The sequence below is a fragment of the Nicotiana tabacum genome, chromosome 8 (assembly GCF_000715075.1).
Source record: "Nicotiana tabacum cultivar K326 chromosome 8, ASM71507v2, whole genome shotgun sequence".
NCBI lineage: Eukaryota > Viridiplantae > Streptophyta > Magnoliopsida > Solanales > Solanaceae > Nicotiana > Nicotiana tabacum.
In genome coordinates, this window is record NC_134087.1 from 3691921 (window position 1) to 3719162 (window position 27242).

The 27242-nt window shown below is 35.6% G+C and overlaps 3 protein-coding genes and 1 long non-coding RNA gene across 4 annotated transcripts; 1 reads left to right on the forward strand and 3 right to left on the reverse strand.

Annotated features, from left to right (window-relative positions):
• Nucleotides 1-787: 787 nt before the first annotated feature.
• LOC107796561 (glutamate receptor 2.8) lies at nt 788-5331 on the reverse strand. The gene is made up of 5 exons (XM_016619355.2): nt 4657-5331; nt 2590-3929; nt 2138-2450; nt 1641-2047; nt 788-1540 (listed from the first exon to the last, which is right to left on the reverse strand). The coding sequence occupies exons 1-5, from the start codon at nt 4937-4939 to the stop codon at nt 1001-1003; spliced, it is 2883 nt and encodes a 960-aa protein (XP_016474841.2). The 5' UTR covers nt 4940-5331; the 3' UTR covers nt 788-1000.
• Nucleotides 5332-8598: 3267 nt separating this feature from the next.
• Nucleotides 8599-9630, forward strand: LOC142162943 (uncharacterized). The gene has a single exon (XM_075220171.1). It carries the CDS (start codon nt 8599-8601, stop codon nt 9628-9630), a length of 1032 nt encoding a protein of 343 aa, XP_075076272.1.
• Nucleotides 9631-16431: 6801 nt separating this feature from the next.
• LOC107796560 (glutamate receptor 2.8-like) lies at nt 16432-20222 on the reverse strand. The gene is made up of 5 exons (XM_016619354.2): nt 19797-20222; nt 18286-19625; nt 17835-18147; nt 17343-17749; nt 16432-17236 (listed from the first exon to the last, which is right to left on the reverse strand). Exons 1-5 carry the CDS (start codon nt 20077-20079, stop codon nt 16682-16684), a joined length of 2898 nt encoding a protein of 965 aa, XP_016474840.2. The 5' UTR covers nt 20080-20222; the 3' UTR covers nt 16432-16681.
• A 2635-nt stretch (nt 20223-22857) lies between these two features.
• On the reverse strand, nt 22858-24580 carry LOC142163532 (uncharacterized). The gene is made up of 3 exons (XR_012694484.1): nt 24430-24580; nt 24220-24282; nt 22858-23297 (listed from the first exon to the last, which is right to left on the reverse strand). It is a non-coding gene; the product is annotated as an uncharacterized LOC142163532 (long non-coding RNA).
• Between the last annotated feature and the right edge of the window lie 2662 nt (nt 24581-27242).

Below are 27242 nucleotides of genomic sequence, written 5' to 3' on the forward strand. Positions count from 1 at the left end.
AAATTTCCGACGCGGCGTGATACCGCTTCGATAAGGGTGCATCCGCCCGTGGGTGTCTAGATCAGATAGTAAATTAGTAATACCCATAAACCTCTCTTGAATAATTTCGGCATTTTTATTCCTCCATTTTTCATTTTCCTCTGTAGGCAATAAATCAATTCATTTTTCATTTCATTTTCTTTAAGGCTTCTTCAATGGATCAATTCTAAAGCTTCTGAGCACCTGTCAGAAGCTCAATTCCAAGCAAGCTTCTCATACTTAACAATGGTGGAATCTGTAGCAACATTGATACAAGTTCATAAATTTAACTGAAACCACATATTAACACAGAATAACTCTATTATCAAAAAAAAAAAAATAAACCAGAATAACTCAAAATTTATGTGTATAGTTCAGGCTCTCACTAATTGCACACTTGTTCATTTAAAAATCTATCATTTTTGCACACTTGTTCTTTTCTTTCTTCATTACTCCAATACAATACTTTGGAAATAAGTTTGAGGCTTGATAGATTATGTTAATGCACGACCATAACAGATTGCTCATAACAGATAGAATATTTATCTTTTCATGAACAACTTGGAGTTCAATTATTTAAGAAAACAACAACATACCCAATATAGTCCTACAAGTGGGGTCTGACGAGGTAATATGTACGCAGACCTTATTAACCCTACCCTGTGAAGGTAGAGAGGGTGTTTCCGGAGAGCCTCGGCTCAAGGACAAAATGAAAATGAGCAGTATCAACAATATTTAAGACATTCAAAGTAAATAGTATATGTTACTCTTCTTCTAAATCTTGCTTTTATCCACGTAAAATCTTGCCAAGAGCACGAAAATATCTTCTTAATTCTTGTTTAGCCATCTAAAATCTTGATACAAATATTATAGCCAAGAGTGCCAAAATGATAGTGTAATTTGGTTGAGTTTTTCTCAAGCTAGTTCATCACTATATGATCTCTCTTAGGCTGTTACATAATTTTAGTAGCAGATATATGTATCATCTCTCTTCATTTGCCTCTGTAATGGTTTCTTCAAGTGGAGTTCCAGGTTCTGTTGTAGAGAAGCCTTCATCTGGAGGCGACGCAGTTCTGGTTTCTGGGCTTTGTGAGGGAAGGTTGGGAAATATTTCTGGGGAAGCTGCACTTGCTGCGAACGGTGTAGTCGTTTGGCTTTCATTGCCTTCGCCCGGATTTTCTGACTTAGAATTAGGTTTGTCTTTCTCATCATCAAAGGCTTTTGCTATAGCAGAAAGCTTTTGCCATATAGAATCATCAGTGGCTAAGATTTCCCTGTTCTGGTAAAGAAAGATGAGGAAGAATATGAGAAGAGCGGAACTTGCTGATACACCAGCTATGAGGAAAAGGCCCTTAAAACTATCTAGCGTGAGGCTAGATGTTGTAGCCATTCCATCTTTCTCTGGACAGTCTGTTTCATTCCCAAACCATTTCTGTATTATGTTATTCATAAACTCTCCCTCCATCACCTTTAGGACTGCTCTCGAGACGTCAGGTACCAATGGAGATCCTTTTGGAAATGCCTGCAAGAAGTTATGGAGAAAAAAAATATGGATTAGATTGAGTAAACTACAAACCATTCTAAACACGTTCCAAAACATCACTGGAGCACGAGAATCTTACGAATCCAAAGCCAGCGGTCTTGTATGTTGGGCCGATCATAATATACTTCCCGCAGTACTTGTTGAGGAAGAGTCTGAGATAAGGTAGTTCATCAACAATTGCACCAACACCTCCATTTTTACTTCCTCTCGAGAGGGCATCATTATACTCTTCCAATTTGCTATAATTTCTAAGCTTGGTGCTGTCAAATTTCATGCGCTTCAAGATGTCTTCGACAAAGGAACCTTTTTGGTACCCGACATATTCTCCATTCTTGATGAGATCATTGAGGTCTGTTATAGTAGGTTGTAGCTGTTGCACCGTTAACATAGATGTTAAGCTGGCTGTGTAACTTGATGTCAGTACTAGCACCACGAAAGCCCACACAATCACCACAAATCTTGTTAAGTTGCTTGTTACCCTCTCTTCTGCAACCAGCCATATATATGATTTGTTGAGAAACAAGGAGAATCAATGTAAAGCTTTCATATATACTTTGCTTTGAGTTAGAGACTTACTGTGAGCAAAAACGAGAGTTGAAAAGGAAAACCAGAATATCATCCCAACTTGCTTGCGTTTGGGTCCTCGAAATTCTTCGTTTACACGGTGTTCGAGTACCCAAACCACAAAACCAATGAAGACGAAGAATGCTCCAGTTGTTATCCAAATTTCTTTCTGTAGAGGTTTCAAGAAAATCCAAGCATTCTTTCTCTCATCATCCTTTACTGGCACAACTGCAGAAATGCCCGACTCTGTAAAAGGTAGTGCGAAATCCACATTCTTGGATCGGCTCTCTGAAATGGTCACATCACCTACAACTGCATCATATTCCTGGTTCAAGAAGACGATGATTATTATGGTTGATCTTTCTCAGCCAAAGAAAAAGTAGAAAGTCGATAAGAAAACCCCCAAAACGAGCATGTAAGGTTTTCAGCCAAAGAGGTTAATTTAAACAAGGACTAGGTATTACCTTAGAAGAGATCTTGTAAACAAGATGATCATAGTCTGGATTAGTGTGACTATCCGGCATTCGAAATGGAATAAATTCATAAGGGACAGCATATGGCAAAGATTGGATAACTTCTATGAAGACATCTGCACAGAAACCAGTTGCAGTTACTGCTTTTGTTTTTGGATCTGTTTCCACTTTAATGAATTGCTCCAGCCCTCCTTTGACAGGAACGCCAATCCTTAACTTCTTCCCGGTTGTGGGTATTTCCCAGCCTCTCGGAACAATATTAGATTCACCGGGCCAAAAGATGGTCCCTAGTTTCTTATTATTACTCTTAGCTGTTTTCCCATTCATCTTCAGTTTATAGGAAATTCCATCCGTCTCTGTCCAGAATCCAATACTTCTCTCTCCTTTCCCAATTATATTCACAATCTGATATGGGGATGGCTGCAATTCTCCATTAATGATACGGAAATCACCACTTAGTCCAGTTTTTAGCGTTATGTTTTGCATAGAGTCAATGAGCAAAGATCCCAACTCTGAGGTTCCAAGTGCATCTAAGTCCGTTGAGTTGTCTCTAGTGTCTACTTTGTTGGATTTTGGGGTAGCAGTGCCAGCCACCTTCTCTACTGCTTTTGCTAATGCTGTGACGCCATCATACGCCCATAGCCCGTAAACATTGAGTTCTACTGTGTCCATGTCTGGATACTCTTGGCGAAATCTCCTTCTCCATCTCTTGTTGAAATTGGTAAGCTCATTTGATCTTGGAACATAAGGCTTTATACCAAGAACACCTTGCATTGATGACTCAATCACTGAACGATTTACCGAATCCAGAAGACTCGTTAGAACATCTGTGATGATCCATGCATATCCATCGCTCATCATTCCAGCCTCTTCTGCCTTGAGAAAAAGGCGTGAGGCAAGAGATGGTTGCAAGTGCACGATGAAAATCCTAGTCTGCATTGTATTCAGCTTGTAAAGCTCTCTGAGGATTTGATCATCATTGGCTGAAGGTGAGATAACACTTCTATATGAGACTAAAGTGCTGTTTTCTAGTAAGGCATCACTCAAATGTGGAACTATTCCAGTTCCATAGGGGCTATCCTCGTATATGACTACAACCTCCCTCCAATCAAATCTACTAACAATTGCTGCAATGGCCTTGGTCTGGCTGGAAGAAGGAAGTGCTGCTCTGATGAAGTAGGGGTGTTCCTTGACTGTAAGTAAAGGACTTGTTGCTGGAGAAATGATTGGGACTTCTGCTCTTTTCGCTATGTCAATCACAAAATCAGTTTGTGTAGACATTTGTGGCCCAAAGATAGCTTGCACTTTGACATCCTTTAGCAAGGATATAGCTGCACATACATATCAGACTAAGAAATTGTTTGAAACATCCCTTCTGAAATAGGAAAATCGAAGGGAAAGAAAATTTTACAAAAAGAGTATCTCATGCAAATAGGGCATGAATAACTACTAGATGAAGCACCCAGGGGTATGGCCTAGTTATAAATGAAGTGGGTTGAGAACCATGAGGTCTCAGGTTCAAATATCAACATAGACAAAAACACTATGTGATTTCTTCTCATCTGTCCAAACTTTGGTGGTCAGAGTTGCTTGATAGTTGTGCTAATAGGAGGTAGCAGGTATCTCGTGAGATTAGTGAGGTACGTGCAAGCTAGTCAGAACACTACGTTTAAAAAAAGAACTAATAGATGAAGTTGAATCTATTATAGACTATATTGGGCGGACTCTCCAAAATGTTGTCGCACCCGTGTCGGATCCTTCGAAAATACACTACTTTTGGAGGACCCGACACGCACCCGATGATATTTTCAGAGAGTCCGAGCAACATAGATTCTAGATCTAATAGAACCAGCACAAGTCTATAAGGGCTAGAAATTTGCCAAGTTACTTTGCTGCTCAGTATAGATCTTGACTATACTGAGTAGTGTGTATACACATACACACACACACATATATATATATATACCAGCGTATGTCCGACGCGTGAAGCAAAAAGAATAAGATATGCTAGTTTAAGAGAAGTAAATCAAGGAGCTATATATATGCAGCTGAATTTACCAGCAGATGCTGCTTCAACATCATCTTTCTTGGAATCCCTGAAGTGAGGGACTATCCTAATGGCACTGCGACTAGCGGCATGGTAATCTTCAAGAGCTAGCAATATACATGTGTGCATTACTTTTGCCACATTTGTTTCCAGATCAAGAATTATACCCACATCCACCTTCTTAACGGCGTTAGTTTCATCTTCACCACTTATTGGCATTATGTAATGGCAAAAGCAAATAATGGAGACAAATTTCATCAAAAGAATCAGGAAATGGCATCTTGGATTTGGCATTTGGAGAACTCTGATAAGTTGGACAAGCAGTTTGTGCCTATGCAACTAACCATACCTTTCAAAGATATCTGTACAGTTCTCTCAAATGGGTGGCTGTGGATATAAGGCTTCAGAATCAGGGAACTTCACATACACTTATTTCTGTAAACACCTTAGTACCTATAATAAGGCCAAACCCCATAAATGTAGCAAGAAAAGTCAAATAAATTTTTCAAAGATGACAAGATTTTGGTTGAACTTTAGTTCTGGACTAGCTCAGTTACAAATCCTATGAATTACCCATTAGAGCTACTACTGCTATATATGATCCTGTCTTATTTTACGCGTTTTCAGTTTAGAGTCTTTAGTCTTGGTCAGTAACATGCTTGCACATCAAACAGCAAAACACAGCCACCTCCCGTCTTCTAGTTATGCATGGAATGATAATGCAAGAGGGAGATGCTTTTTTTACATCATAAGTATATACTATATATAACTTACGAAGTGGAGTATTGGAACAACGGTAAAATTGTCTTTGTGTGACCTATAGATTACAGGTAATAGCCGTGGAAGCTGCCACTAATCTTGCATTTCTAGATCACACCCCTTGGAGTGCGACCCTTTCCTAGACCCTACATGAACGCGGGATGCCTTGTGCATCAGGCTGCCGTGAAAGCAACTACTAATGCTTGCATTAGGATAGACTGTCTACTATTATACCTCTAAGGGTACAGCCTTTCCCCTAACCCCGCGCGAATACGGAATGCTTTGTGCACCGCCGGACATATTACTGCTCTCCTTCCATCCAATTGTGGTCCTAAAACCTTTCATTGTTTAATTATGATCCATAACTATGGTGGTTGTCTGCTCTATGTGTTACTGAATATTCAACTTTTTGAACTTGTGGGTCAAATATTCTAGTCTTCTTCCCATTCATTTCGTCAACTTTCGTCAATTCAACAGTCATCTGTTGTTCGAGAGCAAGAATCCAGCCCATATTAATAAACTATTAAGTCAAGCTGGGATAGTAATATTGCTACTAACTTGGTTTTTCTCTAAACCTCCTCTGACCTTTATATGAGTCCAATAATTGAAGCCAAAGAAAGGGGAAAAAAACAAAAAAAAAAAAACAAAAGAGAAAGTAATAATTATACTTCAAACTTGGTCTATTCCTCTCTTGGATTGCTTCAAACTCGCATTTTATACTTATACTAATTTTTCATGATTAAGTAATAATTAAGTGATAAAGTGTATTACTCCCTCCGTTCCAATTTATGTGTAACCTGTTTGATTGGGCACGAAGTTTAAGAAAAAATAAAGACTTTTGGAATTTGCGGTCCTAAACAAGTCAAAAGGGGGCGTAGAGTGTTTGTGTGGTTATAAAAGTTATCATTAAGGATAAAATTGTAAGTTTAAACTAAATTGTTTTCAAATTTAGAAAGGGTCATTCTTTTTGGAACGGACCAAAAGGAAATAGGTTCACATGAACGGGAATAGAATGAGTAATAATTAACTATGTTTTGGTGATAAAAGTGCATATGAAGACATGTGTCATGTATCAATTGGATTAACGTAAACTTTACAGAGGCGAACTAATGTTATCAATTGAGGGGGTCATCGGCACCCGGAAAGTTCAACAAAATTTTTGTGAATATATATATATATACTGATATGTCACCCTGTATACAAAATAGATTTTGGTTGAACGCAAAAATACACTCTCGACCTTCAAATCTTGGGTCCGCCTCTGCCGTAAATATCAATAAGTTTTAACCGCTTTAGACAGTATATTTGATTGCTATTATCCCCAACAAGCTCTCTGTAATTTCTTATGTAGATGAAAGGCAATGTTTCGAAATGTTTAGTTATAAATATTCTCGAGTATTAAAATTTTTGATTCACATTACTGCTTTTTAATCCAGTTTTCATAAAAAAGCGAGGGAAAGTCTGTATAATGCAATTTGAGACAAGTAGACACATTAACATCTCTTTTTTCAATTTGAGAATGTTTTGTGAAATCTTCCTAAACTAAAGGTTAGCTATAATTTAACCCAATATGCTAATGTTTACTAATTTATAAATATATATATATATATATATATATATATATATATATATACACATACACACACACAATCTATGAGCGTGCATTGCACGTTAATAATGGCACGTGATGATTTAAACATTTATTTATATGAAGGAACAATGAAATTTTATTAATGAGAAAATTTTTATGGATAATAATACAACAATTATCTAAATGCCGAAAAATATTATTACATTAGCATAATACTTTAAAATAAAAGGACATTATCAAAAATTACACAAATGATTAATTTTATCATGTTAGTTAGATAATTAAATATTATAGTTTAAAAATATTTAATGTGATGGTATCTTAACGAACACTTCTTTGTGGACAATATTTTTTTGTGTATGTTTCCTCCTAATGCGTTGGTTGCTCTGCCTTAACCAAAACTATTATTGTCGATCTTGATATCCTTCTTGAAAGTGCAACATACAGTTATTCGTGCAAGAAAATATATTGTGATAAATATAGTCCAATATTTAGAATGTTTGTCTTTGTACGTTATTTATTATATTTGTAAAACATAAACATGCTAAAAATTATTTTCACACAAATTTAAAACAATATTCCTTAGTTTCGGAAGACGAAAGTTGAATTTAGGGATAAGAATATACTTAGAAATACATTAACCAATATCATAATTTTTGCATGTATGACGTTATTGTCAAAACTTTTATATATTATCTGTGTGCTATTACATAGGCTACTCGGCTTATCTAAGTTTTTCAGTAGCATGACAGGCATATTTTTCTTCAAAATTAACCTATATACAATAGAAGATCAATTTTAACTTAGTCTATTATATATACGGTGACAGTAACATACATAAGAAATAAGAAACTTGACAACAAAAATGTATGGTTGAAGGCCATTTGGTATTAAAGTATTTAAGTATTATTCTTGGTAGTAATTATTGGTATCATTTTCTACTAAATCAAAAACTGAAAAATATTTTGTTTTTACTATAACATTTTGCAACCAACCTTTTATTTAGTTTATCAACATATTCATTTATGCTAGCTAAGATATCTTTTAATTCTATTATGTGATTTGCACAAATTGCATTTTAATCTAATGATAAAAATATTTCTCTTATTAAATGCACTATTATTACCATTGGGATTAGTAACCAAGTGTTTAGGAAGAACCAAATCATCTTTTATTAAATGCTCTTCTTCGTTTCCGACACGAAGCAAGAAGACACTGAATATTGGATCTATTCTTACTTTATATTTCTTGTTAGTTGAATTTTTTTCGTTTGAGGTCAGAAGTATAACTTTAGCAAGCTAACTTTTACAGTCTCTGCTTTTGTCGATTTTGGAACTACTGGTAGTACTTGACAGAAATCACCTCCATAACCATTAATTTTTCATCAAACGATTCATTAATATCCAATATATCTCTAGAACTCCGCTTAATTATTTCGATCGTTTGATACTCAGCCATAAGTCTTTCATCCCTTATTATCAATTTTGCTTTCCTTATAAATTTATCACCATTGCTCTGCTTTGATATATTTGTGATGATTATATAAGTTGTTTGAAGAGGTATATCAAATCTAAAGTGGTTGGGACCACCACCCAACCACTTTATGCCAATAGTTACCTGGAATGTGAGGGGTTTCAATAAGGTGTTTAAGCACAAGGAGATGAAGGAGATATTAAAGAAACATAAAGTTAGCTTAATCGCAATTAGTGAAACTAGAGTAGAAGATAATAAAGTGGATAGTATTATGAATAAAATTGTACCAAAGTGGAAATGGTACACTAATGCAGGACATGGGCCAAGAAATAGAATATGGATAGTATGGAATCCGGAGGAGATTCAGTTCACTGTCATGGATACATCAGATCAAGTGATCCATGGACTAGTGAAAACAAAGACAAAAGAGTTTCAATTTTCAGTTGTGTATGGGTTACACACAATACACACTAGAAGGGAGATGTGGATTAAGCTAAAGAATTTGAATGCGCAAATAACAAGCCCATGGCTGATCATGGGAGATTTCAATTCCATAATTGATGCTGAGGATAGAAGGTATGGAAGTGAAGTTCAAGCACATGAAACTAAGGACTTCAAAGAGTTCTTGGAAGAATGCAAGATGAATGAATCGCCAACGGTCGGAAGGACATATACATGGACCAATAACCATGTGTATAGTAGAATTGATAGAGCAATTGTTAACGCTGATTGGATGATTACTATGCCCCCTTTACAGGTTCAAATACCGAATCCTCATTTTTTAGATCACTCACTTTTGAGGCTTGAGGTAGAGATACCTGCTGATAGTGGAAGAAAACCTTTCAAGTTCTTCAACTACTTAGCTGACTACCCAAACTTTGAAAGAACAGTACATGAAAATTGGGCAAGGACGAAGGGAAAGATGAATGGAGTATGGCAGAATTTGAAGACAATTAGAAAAGAAATGAAGAAGTTGAATGCAAGAACAAAGACCAGTGAGATGCTACACAAGGTCGAAACTGAACTGGAAGAATTACAAAGTAATATGAGAGGTGATAATGTGAATTCAGAGAAGTTTGACAAGGAAAAGGATCTCAAAATGCAACTTGAGAAGTGGAATCTTGTTAAAAAGAGCATATTTAAGCAGAAGTCAAGAGTTTAGAACATCAAATTGGGGAATAAATACTGCCTTCTTCTTTGCAAGTATGAAAGGAAGAAGAACTCACAATCAAATCAGAATGATTAAAACAAAGAATGGAGAAGTGACAAACAACCTTAAGGAAATTCAAATAGAGATAATAGACTTTTACAAGGAGCTTTTGGTATCAGATACTGAAAGCATACCAGCAGTACACCCAAGAGTCCTTCAGCAAGGGTCTATCCTGAATAGAAGCCAACAACTACAGCTTATGCAACCATTCAATAAGGAGGATGTGTTACAAGCACTCAATGTAATTGATGATATGAAGGCACCCGGAGGGGATGGTTTTAATGCTTACTTCTTTAAGAAGGCATGGAAGATTATAGGGGATGATGTAACTAAGGCAATATTACAGTATTTTGATACAGGTACCACGTACAAACCTATAAATACTACTTCAATAACTTTAATACCTAAAGTGAAGAATCCTTCCTCAATCAAGGAGTACAGACCAATTTTGTGTTGTACTATCTTGTATAAAATTGTGACAAGAATGATAACAAAAAGATTGCAACCTATGATGGAAGTATTAGTTGACCACAGTCAGACAGCCTTTGTCCCTGGGAGAATGTTGGTCGATAATGTTCTGTTAAGTCATGAGCTAGTGAAGGGGTATGACAGGAAAAGGGGTTTCACCAAGAGGCATGGTGAAAATAGACATGCAGAAGGCGTACGATTCTATAGAATGGGTTTTTCTGGAACAAATGCTGCCAGGGTTGGGATTTCCTGGAAAGTTTGTAGGATGGATTATGGGATGCGTAAAAACAGTCTCATACTCCATTAGCATTAATGGAAGTCCTACACCTCCTTTTGCAGCCAAGAGAGGAGTGAGACAAGGTGACCCAATGTCCCCATATTTGTTTGTGTTGGCAATGGAGTACTTGACTAGGCTGCTGAAACAACTGAAGGACAAGCCAGATTTCAATTTTCACCAAAGTGTGAAAGATTGCAAATGGTCCAATTGAGCTTTGCAGATGACTTGCTTTTTTTTTTTTTGCAGGGGTGATGTGATATCAGTGAGGATATTAAATCAATGCTTCCAGCAGTTCTCAAAGGTCTCAGGACTTGTTGCAAATCCAACTAAAAGTTGTATCTATTTTGAGGGAGTATCACCAGAGATTTAGAAGAAGATCAAACATGTCCTAGGCTTTTCTGTGGGAACACTACCATTCAGGTACCTTGGAGTTCCTTTGAGCACTAAAAAGATTACAGTGGGACAGTGCCAACCTTTACTAGATAGAATGCTAGGAAGGATAACCAGCTGGACAACCAAGTTTTTGTCATATGCAGGGAGACTACAGCTTATCAAAAGTGTTTTAATAGCTGTTCAATCATTTTGGGCCCAAGTATTTCCAACCCCTAAAACATTGTTACAAAGAATTGAAACTATTTGTAAAGATTTCTCTGGACAGGGGAGGCAGATGTGAAGGGGAAAGCTATGGTAGCATGGGAGAAAATCTGCCTCCCAAAATCTGTTGGTGGATTAAATGTAACGGATATGATAACATGGAACAAGGCTGCTCTTCTGAAACAATTATGGAGCATCTATAAGAAAAAAGAAAGATTATGGATCCTCTGGGTCAATATTATATGAAAGGGAAGATGCCATGGGAAACAAAGGTTAATCAAGCCGCTTGGATAACAAGGAAGATATTACAAGCCACTAAGTACTTGGATGAAGCTGGTCTCAATTGACTTGAGGTACTGAATGGTGAAAATTTCTCCATAAGAATTATGTATAACAAATTGAGAGGTGAATTTGACAATGTAACTTGGAGGCGACTAGTTTGTAACAACCAAGGATGTCCAAAATGGTTGTCCATCCTATATTTGGCAGTTCAGAAAAGGTTGTACATAAAAGACAGATTAAGCAAATGGGGCATCATAAACTGCCAAACATGCTCGCTATGTGAATTGGAGGAAGAAAGCCACCAGCACCTGTTTTTTGAATGCACATTTTCAGAAAGTATATGGCAAAAACTACTGATGTGGCAGGGAATAAATAGACAAACACAAGGCTGGGAGGCGGAAATTAGCTGGGCAGTTACATAGGCAGCAGGAAAACAAGCACAAGCAGAGATATATCGGCTTACTTTAGGAGCAGCTATATGCCAGATTTGGATGGAAAGAAATTACAGAATATTTCAGAAGAAGAAGAGGAGCAGTAAAGACGTTACGAGGATGATTATACAAGAAGTATATTGTAGAGGTAGTATGAAGTCAAAGTTGTATAGAAAATTAACTAGATTAAACTTTTATCCATAGCATAGGAATGTAACTAGAAGTGAAAGGTGATGAGATGAGTTGCTGAATTTGGGCCATATGTCCAAATTCAGATTCTGGAAAGTGCTGTAAATATTTCTTTGGTAAATAATAAAAGTTAATTACCAAAAAAAAAAATCTAAAGTGGTTGGTATCACAATAAAATCGTTGTTGCTACACCATTTGCTACTATTAACACTGTCATGCCTCTTGATATGATATTTTCAAGTAATACATGACATAAAAATATTATTTCGATTCCGCGGAAGGCATCTACAAAGAATAATCTCGTTATACCAGAGTCGACTCTTTATAATATGATCTTGAAAACTTGTTCTTGTTTAGGATTTAGCTTTGATTGTGCTTCCTTAGACACTTGTATAGCATTTTGATTCTTATTAATACACTAACCTTTTTACTTTGTGTGTAACGCTCCTTTTATGTGCCCAAAGATTTTTTTATCTTGAATAAGAATTTTACTCATATGATGAATTGGATTCTCTTGCTAAATAATTAATTAAAAGATTTAATTATTTGGTTTTAACATAAAAAATAATTTATTATATGTTGATTCAGATCTTAATATTAATTCATCTCTTGTTTTGAATATTTAATCTTACTTAGTATAATTTAATCCACCATAAATTTTATTTTCAAAGAGTAAAAGATTGATATGGCATTTCACTTTTAGATCTTTATGTTTGTAGAATCATTAGTGGTATTGACTATCACCAACCATTTTTTTTCTCTTTCTCACACATTTATATTCTTAAATTTTTTCTTAGTTGTGGTTTAATAATTGAGTACTTTTCAATATTACATAAAAAATTAATTAAAAAATATTATTTGAGTATGAAAATAGTTCAAACTTCAAATATAATATAAAAATATATTACAGTGGGGGTATTTTTTCTTCTTCTCAATTTTAACTCTTTATGCATTCCATTTAATATTACTTTTATTTTTTCTTCGTATTGGAAATTATGTAGTAGTAATGTATTGCCGATACGGAGGATTCTTATGAAATTGATTTTATTAAACCTTCATAAATATTTTTAATAAGAATTTAATAGACAAAATTTTATTAATTTTAGATATTAAAAATTAGCATAGAAGGTATTGTAGTCCAAAAAATAGGTTATTACAGTTATGTCATTTCCCTATGAGTTCTTCCAATTAAGAAATATAGAGTTATAAATATATTCAGACTCAAAATTTGTTCCTCTATTATTGCTGGAACCAAATTGTAAAAATTATCACGTGGATAAGTGAATGGGTCAAATTCATTCACTCACGAAAATAACGACAAGTCCTTTTGCATTTAATTTGAAGGTAGTGTGAGTAGTAACCTAAAACTAATAGGATTATAATGCTAATATCTAGAATTTCGGTTATGACCTTATATTATGAGTTACTATGCTTAATATTTTAAGGTTATTTTTGTAAACTGATATTGTATTCATACTTTTATAATAATATAGATATAGATAAATATAGATATATTCTATTTTATCATAGCTTCTTATTTTCTTATTCCAATTAGAAGTCGAAAAATAATATGCTCGTCCATATGTTACTAATATAATGTTAAACAATTATATCACAACATTCAAAAAATTGCATTTTTTTTTATTTGAGAAAGAAGAAAAGATCTGTTCAAATCTAGAATTTACCTTCATTTGATTCAAAAAGAAATAGTAACATTTTGCTTTTACGTTTAGCCGATATAAAAAGTTCGTAAAAAGCATTTGTAGTAAGTAAAATCAGTCCTTTTATTATTATTATTATTATTATTATTATTATTATTATTATTATTATTATTATTATTATTATTATTATTATTATTATTATTATTATTATTATTATTTTTTTTATTTTTTTTTTATATTTTTTTTGATATGTTTATTGATAATTTGATACGACTATATCAAATTCACACCTACCATGTAGAGTCGATTAATGGAAAACATTTACCAAGAATTTTTTTTTTCCCTAGAGTTCGAACTCAAATCCTCAAATTAAGCGTTAGAAGTAGGGGTATACATAAGCCGGGTTGGTTCGGATTTTACAATTATCAAACCAAACCAATTGTGTTGGGTTATTAAATCTAAAGACCAAACCAAACCAATAAAACCCGGGTTTTTCAATCTTGTTTTTCTCGGTTTTTCACGGGTTTTCGGATTATGCGGTTTTTTCAGGGTTTTTTTTCCGGTAAAATCTTCGTAGAACAAAACATATAACGTATGCCCAAAATATTTCTTTAATCCTAGTAAGATACAACAATCTAAAATATTTTCCAAGAAAATAATACTACAAAATATGAGATGTGTCATGGCATTATCCTAAAATATTCAACAATAAAATTATGTAATATAAATATTGCTAATTAAAAAGCCATAATAAAAATAAATATAATCTAAAAGTACTAAGTCCTGCTAAAATAAATAGACTAATAAGGGAGTATTAATTACATGACTAAACGCTAAAAAAAAAATAAAAATAGGTTATGCATCTTCATCTAAATTATTGCAAAACAAAAACAGATATTCAATATATTTACATTCTTATTATTGAATTGAATGCCTTTTGTTAGCATTAATATTGATTTGATTTTGGTTTGGGCTTTTGTTAGCATTATTTAATTTACTAATATTAATGGCTAAACGTATTGGAGCATTCAAAAGTTCTAAGTCCAACCTTGAAATAACACCTTAAAAGATAAAACTATAAAAAAAATTAAGAAATATTTATAAGTTACATCACAATAAGTATATTTATTATATTAAATATATCTAAAAAATTTATATATGTAATGTCGGGTTGGTTTGGTTTCGGTTTGACTTTCTTTAGTTAAAACCAAACCAAACTAATTATGGTCGGGTTTTTTTTCCAACACCAAACCAAATCAAACCAAACCATAGTTGGATTTTTTTTCTCGGTTTAATTCGAATTATCGGATTGATGCGGTTTATCGGTTTCCTTTGTACACCCCTAGTTAGAAGATAGACAATGATTACAGTATTTTTGTTATAGTTTTCGACGCCTAAAACAAATGGAAGAAAATACCAAACCTAACATTTAACTTTGTAGGCATTTGGACAATATTTAATTGAGGTTGTTAAAAATGTATTTAAAGTTGAACTTGAAATAGTGAAATATTTTTAATGACCAAATGAGTTACTCTAAAATATTATAGAATAGATTGCTCATAACTCGCACCAAGGTTCAGGGCGTGCATAATTTGATAAATACCGAATTATCGTATCGAAATCGAATATTATGGTATTTGGTATTCGATATTTTGGTATTCGGTATGATATTTGGTTTAAGTTTTAAAAAATATTAGTATTAGGTATGGTATTTGATATTTTAAAATGAAATACCGAAATACATATATTATATTACACAAAAAACATATTATTAACTATAACATAAATATAAAAAATCTAAAATTTTACTTTCCTTTATTCACTAAGTTCATCAATTAACTCTCAGCAAGTAATAAGACATTTCTAATGATCAAATTTATTTCTTTATGTGCAATTTTCTCTCTCTAGGTTGATATTTGCTGGTTTTGGACAAAAATTTTGTCAACAAATATTTTTAGTTTTGTACTTTTGAGTATTTTAATTACAAATATTACAGTCTATGACTCTACGCCCTAGTTAGTATTCAAATCGAATAAATCGAAATTACCGAACCGAATAAACTGAAACCGAAAGGAGAAAAACCGAATCATACCAAATTTAATTAGGTACGGTATTGGTATAACATTTTAAGAACCAAATACCAGAAAATACGGAACCGAAATATTTAAATATGTACCGCAACGGAACACCCCTACCAAGGTTACTCTCTCTCCGTTACCGTCAAATAACAGCGGGGGGAAATATCCTACTGTTTCTTCATCACTATGCCGTCAGTTCCGCTTCCTACTTGACTGAATCTGCCGCCATGGAAGGGGATAATCTAACTGCAGAATTGTTACATAAACACTGATGGGAATGCAGAGGAGATATATTGGTTCCCTTCTCAAATATTCCAGGTCCAATTTTCGCTTCCAAAATTCTAAAATTACATATTCTGATCCTTTTTACGTCATTGATTAAGTTTTTCATGAACCAGTTCAACTTAGATTTTGCTGTTTTTTTCGTCTGCCTCAGATTCTGTATCATTTGTAGTTTAATATGTTTTTGAGTTGCAAACAACTTTTGAGCTAAAGTTGGCATCTTTTGGTCTGTGGATTTTACCCTAAAAGTTCCATTTGTTTCTCAGATGGCAAATTCGTAATTTTGTTGGATTGTTTTAGTTACGCTTATGGCGTCTGAAATTGGTCCGTAAGTATTGATAAGTGATGTTCTGTTCCTATTCCTCTGAAATCTTTCGTTTGCCCACCCGAAAACCTTGATGAAAACAGAGGCAGATGCTTCCTTATTTATTGGGTTCAACTTCTGAACCCAGTAATTTGGATACGGAACATAAATATAAATGGAAAAGTAGTAGAATTTCAACAAATTTTAAATTACGAATCTGTAATTACAAAAGTGCAATGAATTCAATAGTAAGAACTTAAATGTTGAACCTATCATATCTAAATTCTGGAGCTGCCTCTTGATACAAATGTTATGGCCAAGAGGGAAAGGTTATGATGTAATATGGTTTAACTAACCCTAAAGCTAGGTCATCTCTGTACAATCTCTTGTAGGGCCCTATTCAGTTGTGTTCATTATTGTAGTAACAGCTATATGTATCATCTCTCTTCGGTTGTCCCTATAAGGGTTTCATGAACTGGAGTTCCAGGTTCTGGTGTAGAAAACCCTTCTTCTGTAAGGGATGCTCCTAGGCTGTCGGAAATTCTGATGTCTGGGCTTTGCGAGGCAAGATGGAGCAATATTTCAGGGGAAGCTGCACTTGCTGCAAAAGGTGTAGCCGTTTGGCTCTCATTGTCTTCTGGCATTTCTGACTTAGAATTAGAGCTATCTTTCTCTTCATCAAAGACTTTAGCTATTGTAGAAAGCTTTTGCCATATTGAATCATCAGTGTCTAAGATTTCTCTATTCTGATAAAGGAAGATGAGGAAGAATATGAGAAGAGCAGAACCAGCTGATACACCAGCTATGAGGAAAAGGCCCTTAAAACTATCTAGTGTGAGGCTGTCCGATGTTATAGCCATTCCATCTTTCTCTGGGCAATCTGTTTCATTCCCAAACCATTTCTGTATTATGTTATTCATAAACTCTCCCTCCATCACCTTTAGGACTCCTCTCGAGACGTCAGGTACCAATGGAGATCCTTTTGGAAATGCCTGCAAGAAGTTATGGAGAAAAAAAATGGATTAGATCGTTGAAACTACAATCCTATCTAAAAATGTAAAAGCATTCCAAAACACCACTGGAGTGCGAGAATCTTACGAATCCAAAGCCAGCAGCCTTGTAAGTTGGACCGACCATAATGTACTTCCTGCAGTACTTGTTGAGGAAAAGTCTCAGATAAGGTAGTTCATCAACAATTGCACCAACTCCCCCATTTTTACTTCCTCTTGAGAGGGCATCATTGTACTCTTCCAATGTACTATAACTCTTAAACTTGGAGCTATCAAAATTCATGCGCTTCAAGACGTCTTTGACAAAGGAACCTTCTTGGTACCCAACATATTCTCCATTTGTTATGAGATCATTGAGGTTTGTTACAGTAGGTTGGAGCTGTTGCACTGTTAACATAGATGTTAAGTTGGCTGTATAACTTGATGTCAGTACTAGCACCACGAAAACCCACACAATCATCACGAATCTTGTTAAGTTGCTTGTTACCCTCTCTCCTGCAGCAACCAGCCATATCATTTGTTGAGAAACAAGGAGAATGTAAAGGTTTCATATGTACTGTGCTTTAAGTAAGAGACTTACTGTGTGCAAAAACGAGAGTTGAGAAGGAAAACCAGAATATCATCCCAACTTGCTTGTGTTTGGGTCCTCGAAACTCTTTGTTTACACGATGCTCGAGTACCCAAACCACAAAACCAATGAAGACGAAGAATGCTCCAGTTGTTATCCAAAGTTCGGTCTTTAGAGGTTTCAAGAAAATCCAAGCATTCTTCCTCTCATCATCCCTTACTGGCACTACTGCAGAAATACCCGACTCCGTGAAAGGTAATGTGAAATCCACATACTTGGATCGGTTCGCTAAAATGGTCACATCACCTATAACTGCATCATATTCCTGGTTCAAGCAAACAATGTTTATTGCATCAATTATGGTGGGTCAAAAATCTGAAAGTAGATAAGAAAGTCCCAAGAGAGAGCATGTGAGTAAGGTATTCAACCAAAGACATTAATTCAAACAAGGATTATATATTACCTTGGAAGAGATCTTGTAAATAAGATCATCATAGTCTGGAAGAGTTAGGGTATCTGGTATTCGAAATGGAATAAGTTCGTACGGGACAGCAAATGGCAAAGATTGGATGACTTCTTTGAAGACATCTGCACAGAAACCAGTTGCAGTTACTGCTTGTGTTTTTGAATCTATTTCCACTTTGATGAATTGCTCCAAGCCTCCTTTGACAGGAACTCCAACCCTTAACTTCTTCCCACTTGTGGGCATCTCCCAGCCTCTCGGAACAATAGTAGATTCACCCGGCCAAATGACGGTACCTAGTTGCTTATTATTACTCTTAGCTGTTTTCCCATTCATAGTCAGTTTATATGAAATTCCATCACTCTCTGTCCAGAATCCAATGCTTCTCTCTCCTTTCCCAATTATGTTCACAATCTGATATGGGGATGGCTGCAATTCTCCATTAATGATACGGAAATCACCACTTAGTCCAGTTTTTAGTGTTATGTTTTGCATAGAGTCAATGAGCAAAGATCCCAACTCTGAGGTTCCAAGTGCATCTAAGTCCGATAAGTTCTCTTTAGTGTCTGGTTTCTTGACTTCTGGGATGGCAGTTGTGCCCACATTCTGTACTGCTTTTGCTAAGACGGTAATGCTATCATATGCCCATAGCCCGTAAACATTGAGTTCAACTTGGTCCATGTTTGGATACTCTTGACGAAATCTCTCTCTCCATCTCTTGGTGAAATTGTTAAGCTCATGTGATCTTGGAAAGTAAGGCTTTACACCAAGAACACCTTGCATTGATGACTCAATCACTGAAGGATCTACCGAGTCTAGAAGACTCGTTAGCACATCTGTGATGATCCATGCATATCCACTGCTCATCATCCCAGCTTCTTTGGCTTTGAAGAAAAGGCGTGAGGCAAGAAATGACTGCAAGTGCACGATGAACACCCTCGTCTGCATTGTATTCAACTTGTATAGCTCCCTGAGGATTTGATCATCATTGGCTGAAGGAGAAATAACACTTCTATAGGAGACTAAAGTGCTAATTTCCAGTAAAGCATCAGTCAAATGTGGAACTATCCCCGTTCCAAAGGGGCTATCCTCATAGATGATTACAACCTCCCTCCACTCATAGTTTTTAACAATTGCTGCTATGGCTTTAGTCTGGCTGGAAGAAGGAAGTGCTGCTCTGATGAAGTAGGGATTTTCCTTGACTGAAAGTGAAGGACTTGTTGCTGGAGAAATGACAGGAACCTTTACTTTGTTCCCTATGTCAATCACAAAATCAGTTTGTGTAGACATTTGTGGCCCAAAGATAGCTTGTACTTTGACATCCTTTAGCAAGTATATGGCTGCACACACACAATTAGACTGTAAGATATTGTCTGAACATCCCTTTCAAAATAGGAAAACCAGTGAAAATAAGAGTATCTTAGGGAAAAAAGACAATATCTTGTGCAAGTAGCCATAATACCAGAGTAAGATATGTTAGTTTAAAGCAGTAAATCACCAGCTAAATTTACCTGCGGATGCTGCTTCAACATCATCTTTCTTGGAATCTCTGAAGTGAGGGACTATCCTAATGGCACTGCGATTAGCGGCATGGTAATCTTCAAGAGCTAGCAATATGCATGTGTGCATTACTTTTGCCACATTTGTTTCCAGATCAAGAATTATACCTACATCTACCTTCTTTATGACATTAGTTTCATCTTGACCTCTTATTGGCATTATGTGGTAGCAAAAGCTAATGATAGAGACAAACTGAATGAAAAGAATCAGGAAGTGGCATCTTTGGTTTTGCATCTGAAAAGCTCTGTAAATATTCTAAGAGTTGGCCAACAAGCAGTTGGGGCTTTTTGAAAGTAACTACCTTTCAGAGATGTGTGTAAAGCTCTCTCAATTAGGAAGCTCTGGATATATAATCATATACTTCAACCAATACTTTGCCTTCGTACCTATAACTACGTAGCATGAAAAGTCGAAAATAAAACCTTCAAATAAGAGTCGTGAGAGGACTTTTAGCTAGCAAGATTCCTCCTTAATTTGACCAAATCAAATGTTGACTAAATTAAAACACTGACAAAATTGATATTGGTTTGAACTTTGCGTGGTACTCATTCCTCCAATTCACAATTAGTTTTGTATTCATTTGATGCCGACTATATAGAGGATATTGAATGGACTTTTCTTATTTTGGCAAAGGCAGAGGGAGTTGACAAATTTAGCTCAGTCAAATCCTATGAAAATTACCATAAGTAGAGCTGTAGAAGAGAACATTGTGTCTAGACTTAGATAAGGTTACTACTACTATATACCAAAATATTATTTTACGCGGTTTGAGTTCAGACTTGGTCAGTAGTAACTTGCTTGCACATCAAAATTAGTGCATGGAATGGAATGATGATACAGTTAGATGGAAGAAGTAAACTTTATGTAGTTGCCATTGGCTCACCCTAATTGTTAATGTTAAAGAGTAAAATATAACTATAGAAGAATTAACTTAAATGGCAGCCCACTCAATTAATTAAACTAAAAATAGCCGACGAATATATAATATGTGTATAATTTATATATAACATATATATAATTATGTATAATAAGTGTATAATCTATATATACCAGCTAGAAAAAGTAAACGATAAAACTGGCCGGCTATTTGTGTAAAGATCCTAGTACATGCATTGCGAATTTTCTTTCTTATTTATCCGGGATTTTAAATGGAATTTTTACATCCTATAGAAAACCTTAGTACCCTATTTATTTTAAATAAATACCATTTTAAAATATTACATCCTATACATACCTTTTATACTTTATAGCCAAATATCTAATTATAGTTACATCCTACATTTAAGGCACCATATATGCTAAATAATATTTTTCTCTCTCCTTTTTAGTGTTTTCTCTCACATAATCACAGTAAAATTGACTAACCACGTTCTCTCTCTTTTTGCATACACTTTACTCTTTCTCCCTCAACCCACGATTCATACCTCTCCTCCCACCCAAATTCTCTAGTTCTCCTCCATTCTCACTCCATTACAATCGCCTAGGGTAAGTTTAATTCGTTGATTTTGATAGACGAAGAGCAATTGGTTCAACTGTAGCGGCTCGATTCTGCTTGGCAGTGGTCGTTGAAGTAGGGTTCACAACTTTTGCGTAATTCATGGCTTCGTTTGTGGGATTTGAGGGCTGGGGATTGTTTGTAGTTGTTGTAGGAGGTTGGGCAGCTGTGTTAAGGGGCTGACCAACCGGAATTAATGGTTGTCCGCCGGCCGGCGAAGCCATCAGGCTGCTTCTCTCTCTAGATCGCCCAAATCGCCTATTTTATATTCAGTTGTATTCGAATGTATATTTCAGCTGTATTCACATGTATTCAGTAGCATTAATTTATATATTTTAGATGTATTAAAAAGTTATGCGTATTCTCTTGTATTCAGTTTTAATCAGTTGTATTTAACTATTTTATTCAGCAGAAGTTAGTTGTATTTTGTTGCATTCAAGAGTTTTATTCAGCTGTATTCAGTTGTATTTTGTTGTATTCAAGTGTTTTATTCAGATGAATTAAGTTGTATTTTGTTGTATTCAACTGTATACAGTTCTACTCAACTGTATTATTCATATGTATTTCTCTTTATTCAGCTATAATCTTTATTATGTATCTTTCAAATACAGATTAATGAGGGATCGTTTTAGTTCGTTGAGTTAAATTAGGAGAATATCATGTGATTTGATTTCCTTAGTCCGTGGAGTTAAATTAGGAGAATATCATGTGATTTGATTTTCTTCCGTTTTTAACCAGTTTAACCTTCTGTATTTAACGTTAATGCCGCTTGAATACAGCTAAATACATGTCAAACTTAGCTGGAATTCCAGTTTTTACGCCTATTTTTTTGGTTGTATTAATGAATACAACAACTTAAATACATAAAATACATTGTATAAAAACATAAAAGGTATCTATAACACGTAATATAGCAAAGGGTATCTATAAATGGCTAATTAGACTTAAAAGATGGTGCTTTATGAAAAATTCCCAATTTAAATTGCCCGTTTATTATAAAAATATTGCATAAACCTCTCATGTGGTTTCAAATATCAGATATCACTAATTCATATTTTAAGTAACAAAACTACCTCATTTGAATTTTTAACAAAGGATGCATCTATTGAATTATTTCGTGCCACATAACTTTATTAAATCATCTTTTTAAACTTGTATTTCTCTTTAGTTTGCAACATTTTTGTTTGTGCAAATACTTTTTGTAGATATTGAATGAAATTTCATAGGATTATAGGTGTGATTCACTAGATTATGATAAAAAAAAAATTGCGACACAAGAATAGAAAGCAAAACGATGACATATTTATCAATCTAATCTCTTAGCCATGTTCGGTTTAATCCATGTATATATTAAATTAAAATATTACTATATAAATACTATTTTATTTGTTTTGAAATTCTAACTACACACCTAAACTTTCCGGTACCCTCCATAGTGATTGGAGGAATTTGTTGTGCAAAACACACCATGAAAGAATAGAATACTGATAATTTAATTACAAATTCCTCTTCTGTCACGACCCATTTTCTAAACAAGCCGAGACCGGCACTCGATCACTAAACCTGATCGAGCGAACCATCTCTGCTTATTCAATGTATTATAGCTCTACACTTTAGATGCAACAAAGCAATACTCTAACCAAATACTCTTAATTAATTCAAATATTTAAATAAATCAACTCCAAAACTTTATTCATAGTAACTACTAAATTATTGCTAAGTTATTATAAAATAACATATGAATCTCAACCCAATGACTATGTCTATGAAGCCTCTACCGATAAACTGACGCACTGCTCAGGACATGAGATTTCCTGGCCAGTTCTCTAAATAAATAAAGAAATAGCTAAATGAAAATGACTCTAAGAATACTCCACGAACAAAAGCGGAGCTCACCAATATCACTGGAAGGGAAGGAAGTCCTAACTCGTAGCCTGCTCGCCTGCAAATCCGGTTCCTACGTTGTACCGCAGACCAACGTAGGTTCCCAAAAGAGAACGTCAGTACCATCCACTGTACTCAGTGAGTCTCAACAACAGGGGGAGAAACTTTAATAACATATACATTACGAGCAAAGGTTCTAAATGCATGTAAAACATAAAGCTTATAAGAATAATTCTAAAATAATTGCATAATAGCAATTTATGAATATTCTAAAAGAAATTCTTTTTTTTTCTTTCTTTAAAAAAAATACTTTACTTTATACTTTGGGAGTTCCAACTATCCTGACTTAATTCTGTCTCAGTCACCGTGTGATCGGCACGGGTTCGATCCCAACCTGATCGAATAGGCCCAATCCACGAGGTGTCACTCGCTTCATGGTTCTCAGCGCTCATGTATCATACCTTAGCATGGCTAAGTAAATTCTCAGCAACGAGACCCTCGGCTCGTATGCTCCCTACTTTGGCACAAGTAGTTTCAGGAAGTCAACGCCTTGGTCAGGACCCTCGGCCTGGACGATGACCCCTTCTCAGAATAAAGGATACTCCCCAAAAATCTTTTCTTTCTAAAACTTCTTCTTGTGACTTTTCAAGTCTAAATCTTTTCTTTATAGAACATTATGTACATGCTCATATTGGTGTCCTTAAATGTAAAGCATGACATAAGAATGAAATAAATATATAAAAATATTTTCAAAGATTCTCTTCTTCATAATTTTCAACATGAAAATAGCATATAAGAACAACACAAAAATCTGAAAATTTAAGCACATATAGCGTAATAGATCATCTAAACTTTTGCTAGAACAAATTCTACATTAATGGGTACTCACTCGCTCTAATTAAATAAAGATAAACTCTTTTAAGCAATTCATCAAACACCTTGTATGCGTGCTTTTGTGAGTTAAACCACTTTAGTAAAGGGTTATATCAACTCACCTCAAAACTCCTTGAGCCAATACGTAGACCCCAGTCCAATTGACACCAGTCAAACAATCGATTCTACAACAACCAGTGCATCTTAAATAAATTTTAAAGTTTCACACCTAAACATGTAATTTACTGTTGATATAGAGGAAGGAGGGGATTAGTTATTCAATTCTTACCTATTACCACTGTAGAATAATTGACAATAGGAAATTTACATACCTGAATTCAAGAATTAGTGATTGGTAAGAACCCTAGAATTTTCTGTTGCTTGCGTGAGTACTTTCGCTGGGACGTGCGAAGTCAGAAAAGTCTGCTTAGGGTTTCTTTTTTGTTCGAAGCTTTAAGGCTTTAAGGCTGCTTAGCTTTTCAACAGATTTTGTGGGCTTAAGGGCTTTGGTAATTTTGTCCATTTTTCTTCTTATTATACACACTTTGCGGGGATCAGGCCTGATGACAGATGTAAGCACGTGATTTTTGACCCTCCCCGGGAATTTTTACGTTCTTAAGCTTAAATATCTAATTTAGGTCTAGTATAGCTATTTTAACTATTTTTACTTTATTTTGTTGCAAAAAGAAAATTTCAAAAAAAAAAATATATATAAATTTTAGTTTATGTATTTCTCATAAACTTGAAAAATACAAAATTTGTACTTTATTTTGGTACTTTATATAAATTCAAAAATTACAAAAAAATATAGTTCTATTAATGTTTGCAGTCATTATAATTTTGAAAAATGCAAAAATATTACCTCATATTTTATCTTAAAAAAAACGAAAATTACACAAAATAGTTTTATTAATATTTTGTAGCTATTTTAAAATCTCGAAAAATATTTAAAAATATATAGTTTTGTTTAAATACTAGTCTTATTTTTGGTAGTTATTTTGCTTACATAGGACTAGTTAAGCAACGTGTTCCTATTTCTCGGGTCCGGACAAAAGAATAATATTCGGGTTCAAACTACCCGGTTTTAGGCCTAATTTTCGGACCTAGCCCATAATAAACCGTGTCCAGGACACGTGGGGAACCCTACCACGCGTGGGGAACATATGCCTTGAACCCCACCACGCGTGGGCTCATTTTTCTGGGCAAACCATGTCAAATACACGGACTACACATTTGACAAAGGGGGGATTTTTGAATTTTGAAGGGGAACGACTACTGTTCATCGTCTTCTTCTTCAACAAGAAGAAGAAGAAGCCCTAGCGTGAAAAAACCCAGGACGACCTCCCCCAGCGTCCAAAACTCCAGTCGAACCCCGTCACCTCCAAGCCATCACCACCTACGTCCGCAACCCCACCAGCTTCCAACCAGCCCCCCCCCCCCCCCCCCCCCGACGCCGAAAACCAGTCGAGACCCTCCGTCTCACCACCGTCCAAAGACCATCGCCCAAACACCATTAACGACCTCACAACCCACCACAAAACACCACCTCCTTCCTCACCCAAACTAGTCGAAAAACCCTACTGTCAAGAACAAAGAACCCACCATCGTTCCACCTCCGTCAACTAGCCTGACCTCCCCCAGCGACCAAACAACCAGTCCGACCTCCACCCCGTCTCCTCCCAACTCCTACCAGCAGACCCCTCCACTGTTCGAGCTTCTTCTTCCTAAAGAAGAAGAAGCAGAAAACCTAAAACCATCGTCCAAAACCACCGGTAAACCCCCCACGTACCAGCTCCGTCGAGCTGCTGCTCGCTGCATCGCCACCCCCCACGACCAGCTTCCTCCATCGACACCATCACTGGCCCTCCGCCATCGTCAACCAACCATCGACGAAAGCCACCCCATCTTCTTCCTCCTTCTTGAAAACCAGAAAACCCGACTTCCCCCGCGTCAAAACACAGCCAAACAGACCCCCGTCCAGCTCCAGTCCGTCGACCCACTAGCTCCTCACCACAACCCAACACCACGACCAACAGTTTTCCCCCGTCGTCAAGTCCGCCATTTTCAGTCCGCCATTTTCAGTCCAAGGTCATCAACCTCCAAGCAGTCGTAACTGCGTTTCGCGAGCAGTTGTGGGTCGCTGCGACCCCGCCTTGCCGAGTTTTCTGTTTTCCGTCGAGGTCCGGTACGTCGAGGTGCTGTCCGAGGTTCCGTCGTTGTTCTTCGTTCAGAGAGGTCCGGCTTGAGTTCCGTCGGAATCGTGTTTGTCGTTCTAGGATTGTCGAGGTTCGAAGGTTGGTGTTCTTCGTCCTTTGTTTCGTTTCATTCATTTTTTTGCATATTATGGTTCAAGGCAATAAATGAGAATATTCGATATATATGAATGTCAACAATGCAATTTTTGTTGTTGTGTTAAAAATGTTTATGTTATGTTTAGTTACTGCATGTTTAAAGTAAATGTGAGCATATGAACGAGGTTATCCTATTTTTCATTTTTACCATGGATATTGTTACCTGTTAGAATCGTTTTTTTGTTTAATCTCGGATGGCTTCACTAGTAGGAAATCGTAGTTGTTTTAAATTTGCCCTTAAATAGTAAAAATGAGACGAGCCTCGCAAAAAAAAAAATATAAAAAACGGGACAAGCTTCGCCAAAAATAAAAAAATGTACAAATTGCGGGGCCCTCACAAAATATATGTATTAATTACTTAGATTCCGGGACGGGCCGTTTAGCAAATTTCACGGCCCTACCCCAAAAAAAAAAAAAAATAATAATGCGCTAGTTGCTTTAGGCGCGCCTTTAATAATGTTATCTCCCTAAACTCGGGTGCACATTTATGTGACCCAAATCCAAATCTCAACGGAGTCGAAATATGTCTTTAGTTACGGGCGCATTGATTGTGGCGTGGCCCGAGATGCATTTCCATGACGTTGTAAATTCCTTTTAATAATAAATGAGACGAGCCTCGACAAACAAAAATGTAGAAGCTGCGGGGCCCTCTAAATGCATATATATTAAAAATACTTAGAATTCGGGACATGCCGTTTAGCAAATTTTACGGCCTTCCCCAAAACAACCATACGTTAGTTGCTTTAGGCGCGTCTTAAATAATCTATTTTTCTTAATTCGGGTGCACATTTATG

Excerpts from the sequence above, each read along its gene's own strand:
- LOC142162943 (XM_075220171.1), top strand. The coding sequence starts at position 8,599 with ATGCCAATAGTTACCTGGAATGTGAGGGGTTTCAATAAGGTGTTTAAG.
- LOC107796561 (XM_016619355.2), bottom strand. The coding sequence starts at position 4,939 with ATGCCAAATCCAAGATGCCATTTCCTGATTCTTTTGATGAAATTTGTC. Across the intron at positions 3,930-4,656 it reads TGTTGAAGCAGCATCTGCTG|CTATATCCTTGCTAAAGGAT; the intron begins GTAAATTCAGCT and ends ATGTATGTGCAG. Across the intron at positions 2,048-2,137 it reads AACTCTCGTTTTTGCTCACA|AAGAGAGGGTAACAAGCAAC; the intron begins GTAAGTCTCTAA and ends GGCTGGTTGCAG.
- LOC107796560 (XM_016619354.2), bottom strand. The coding sequence starts at position 20,079 with ATGCAAAACCAAAGATGCCACTTCCTGATTCTTTTCATTCAGTTTGTC. Across the intron at positions 17,750-17,834 it reads AACTCTCGTTTTTGCACACA|GAGAGAGGGTAACAAGCAAC; the intron begins GTAAGTCTCTTA and ends TGGTTGCTGCAG. Across the intron at positions 17,237-17,342 it reads AGGCTGCTGGCTTTGGATTC|GCATTTCCAAAAGGATCTCC; the intron begins GTAAGATTCTCG and ends AACTTCTTGCAG.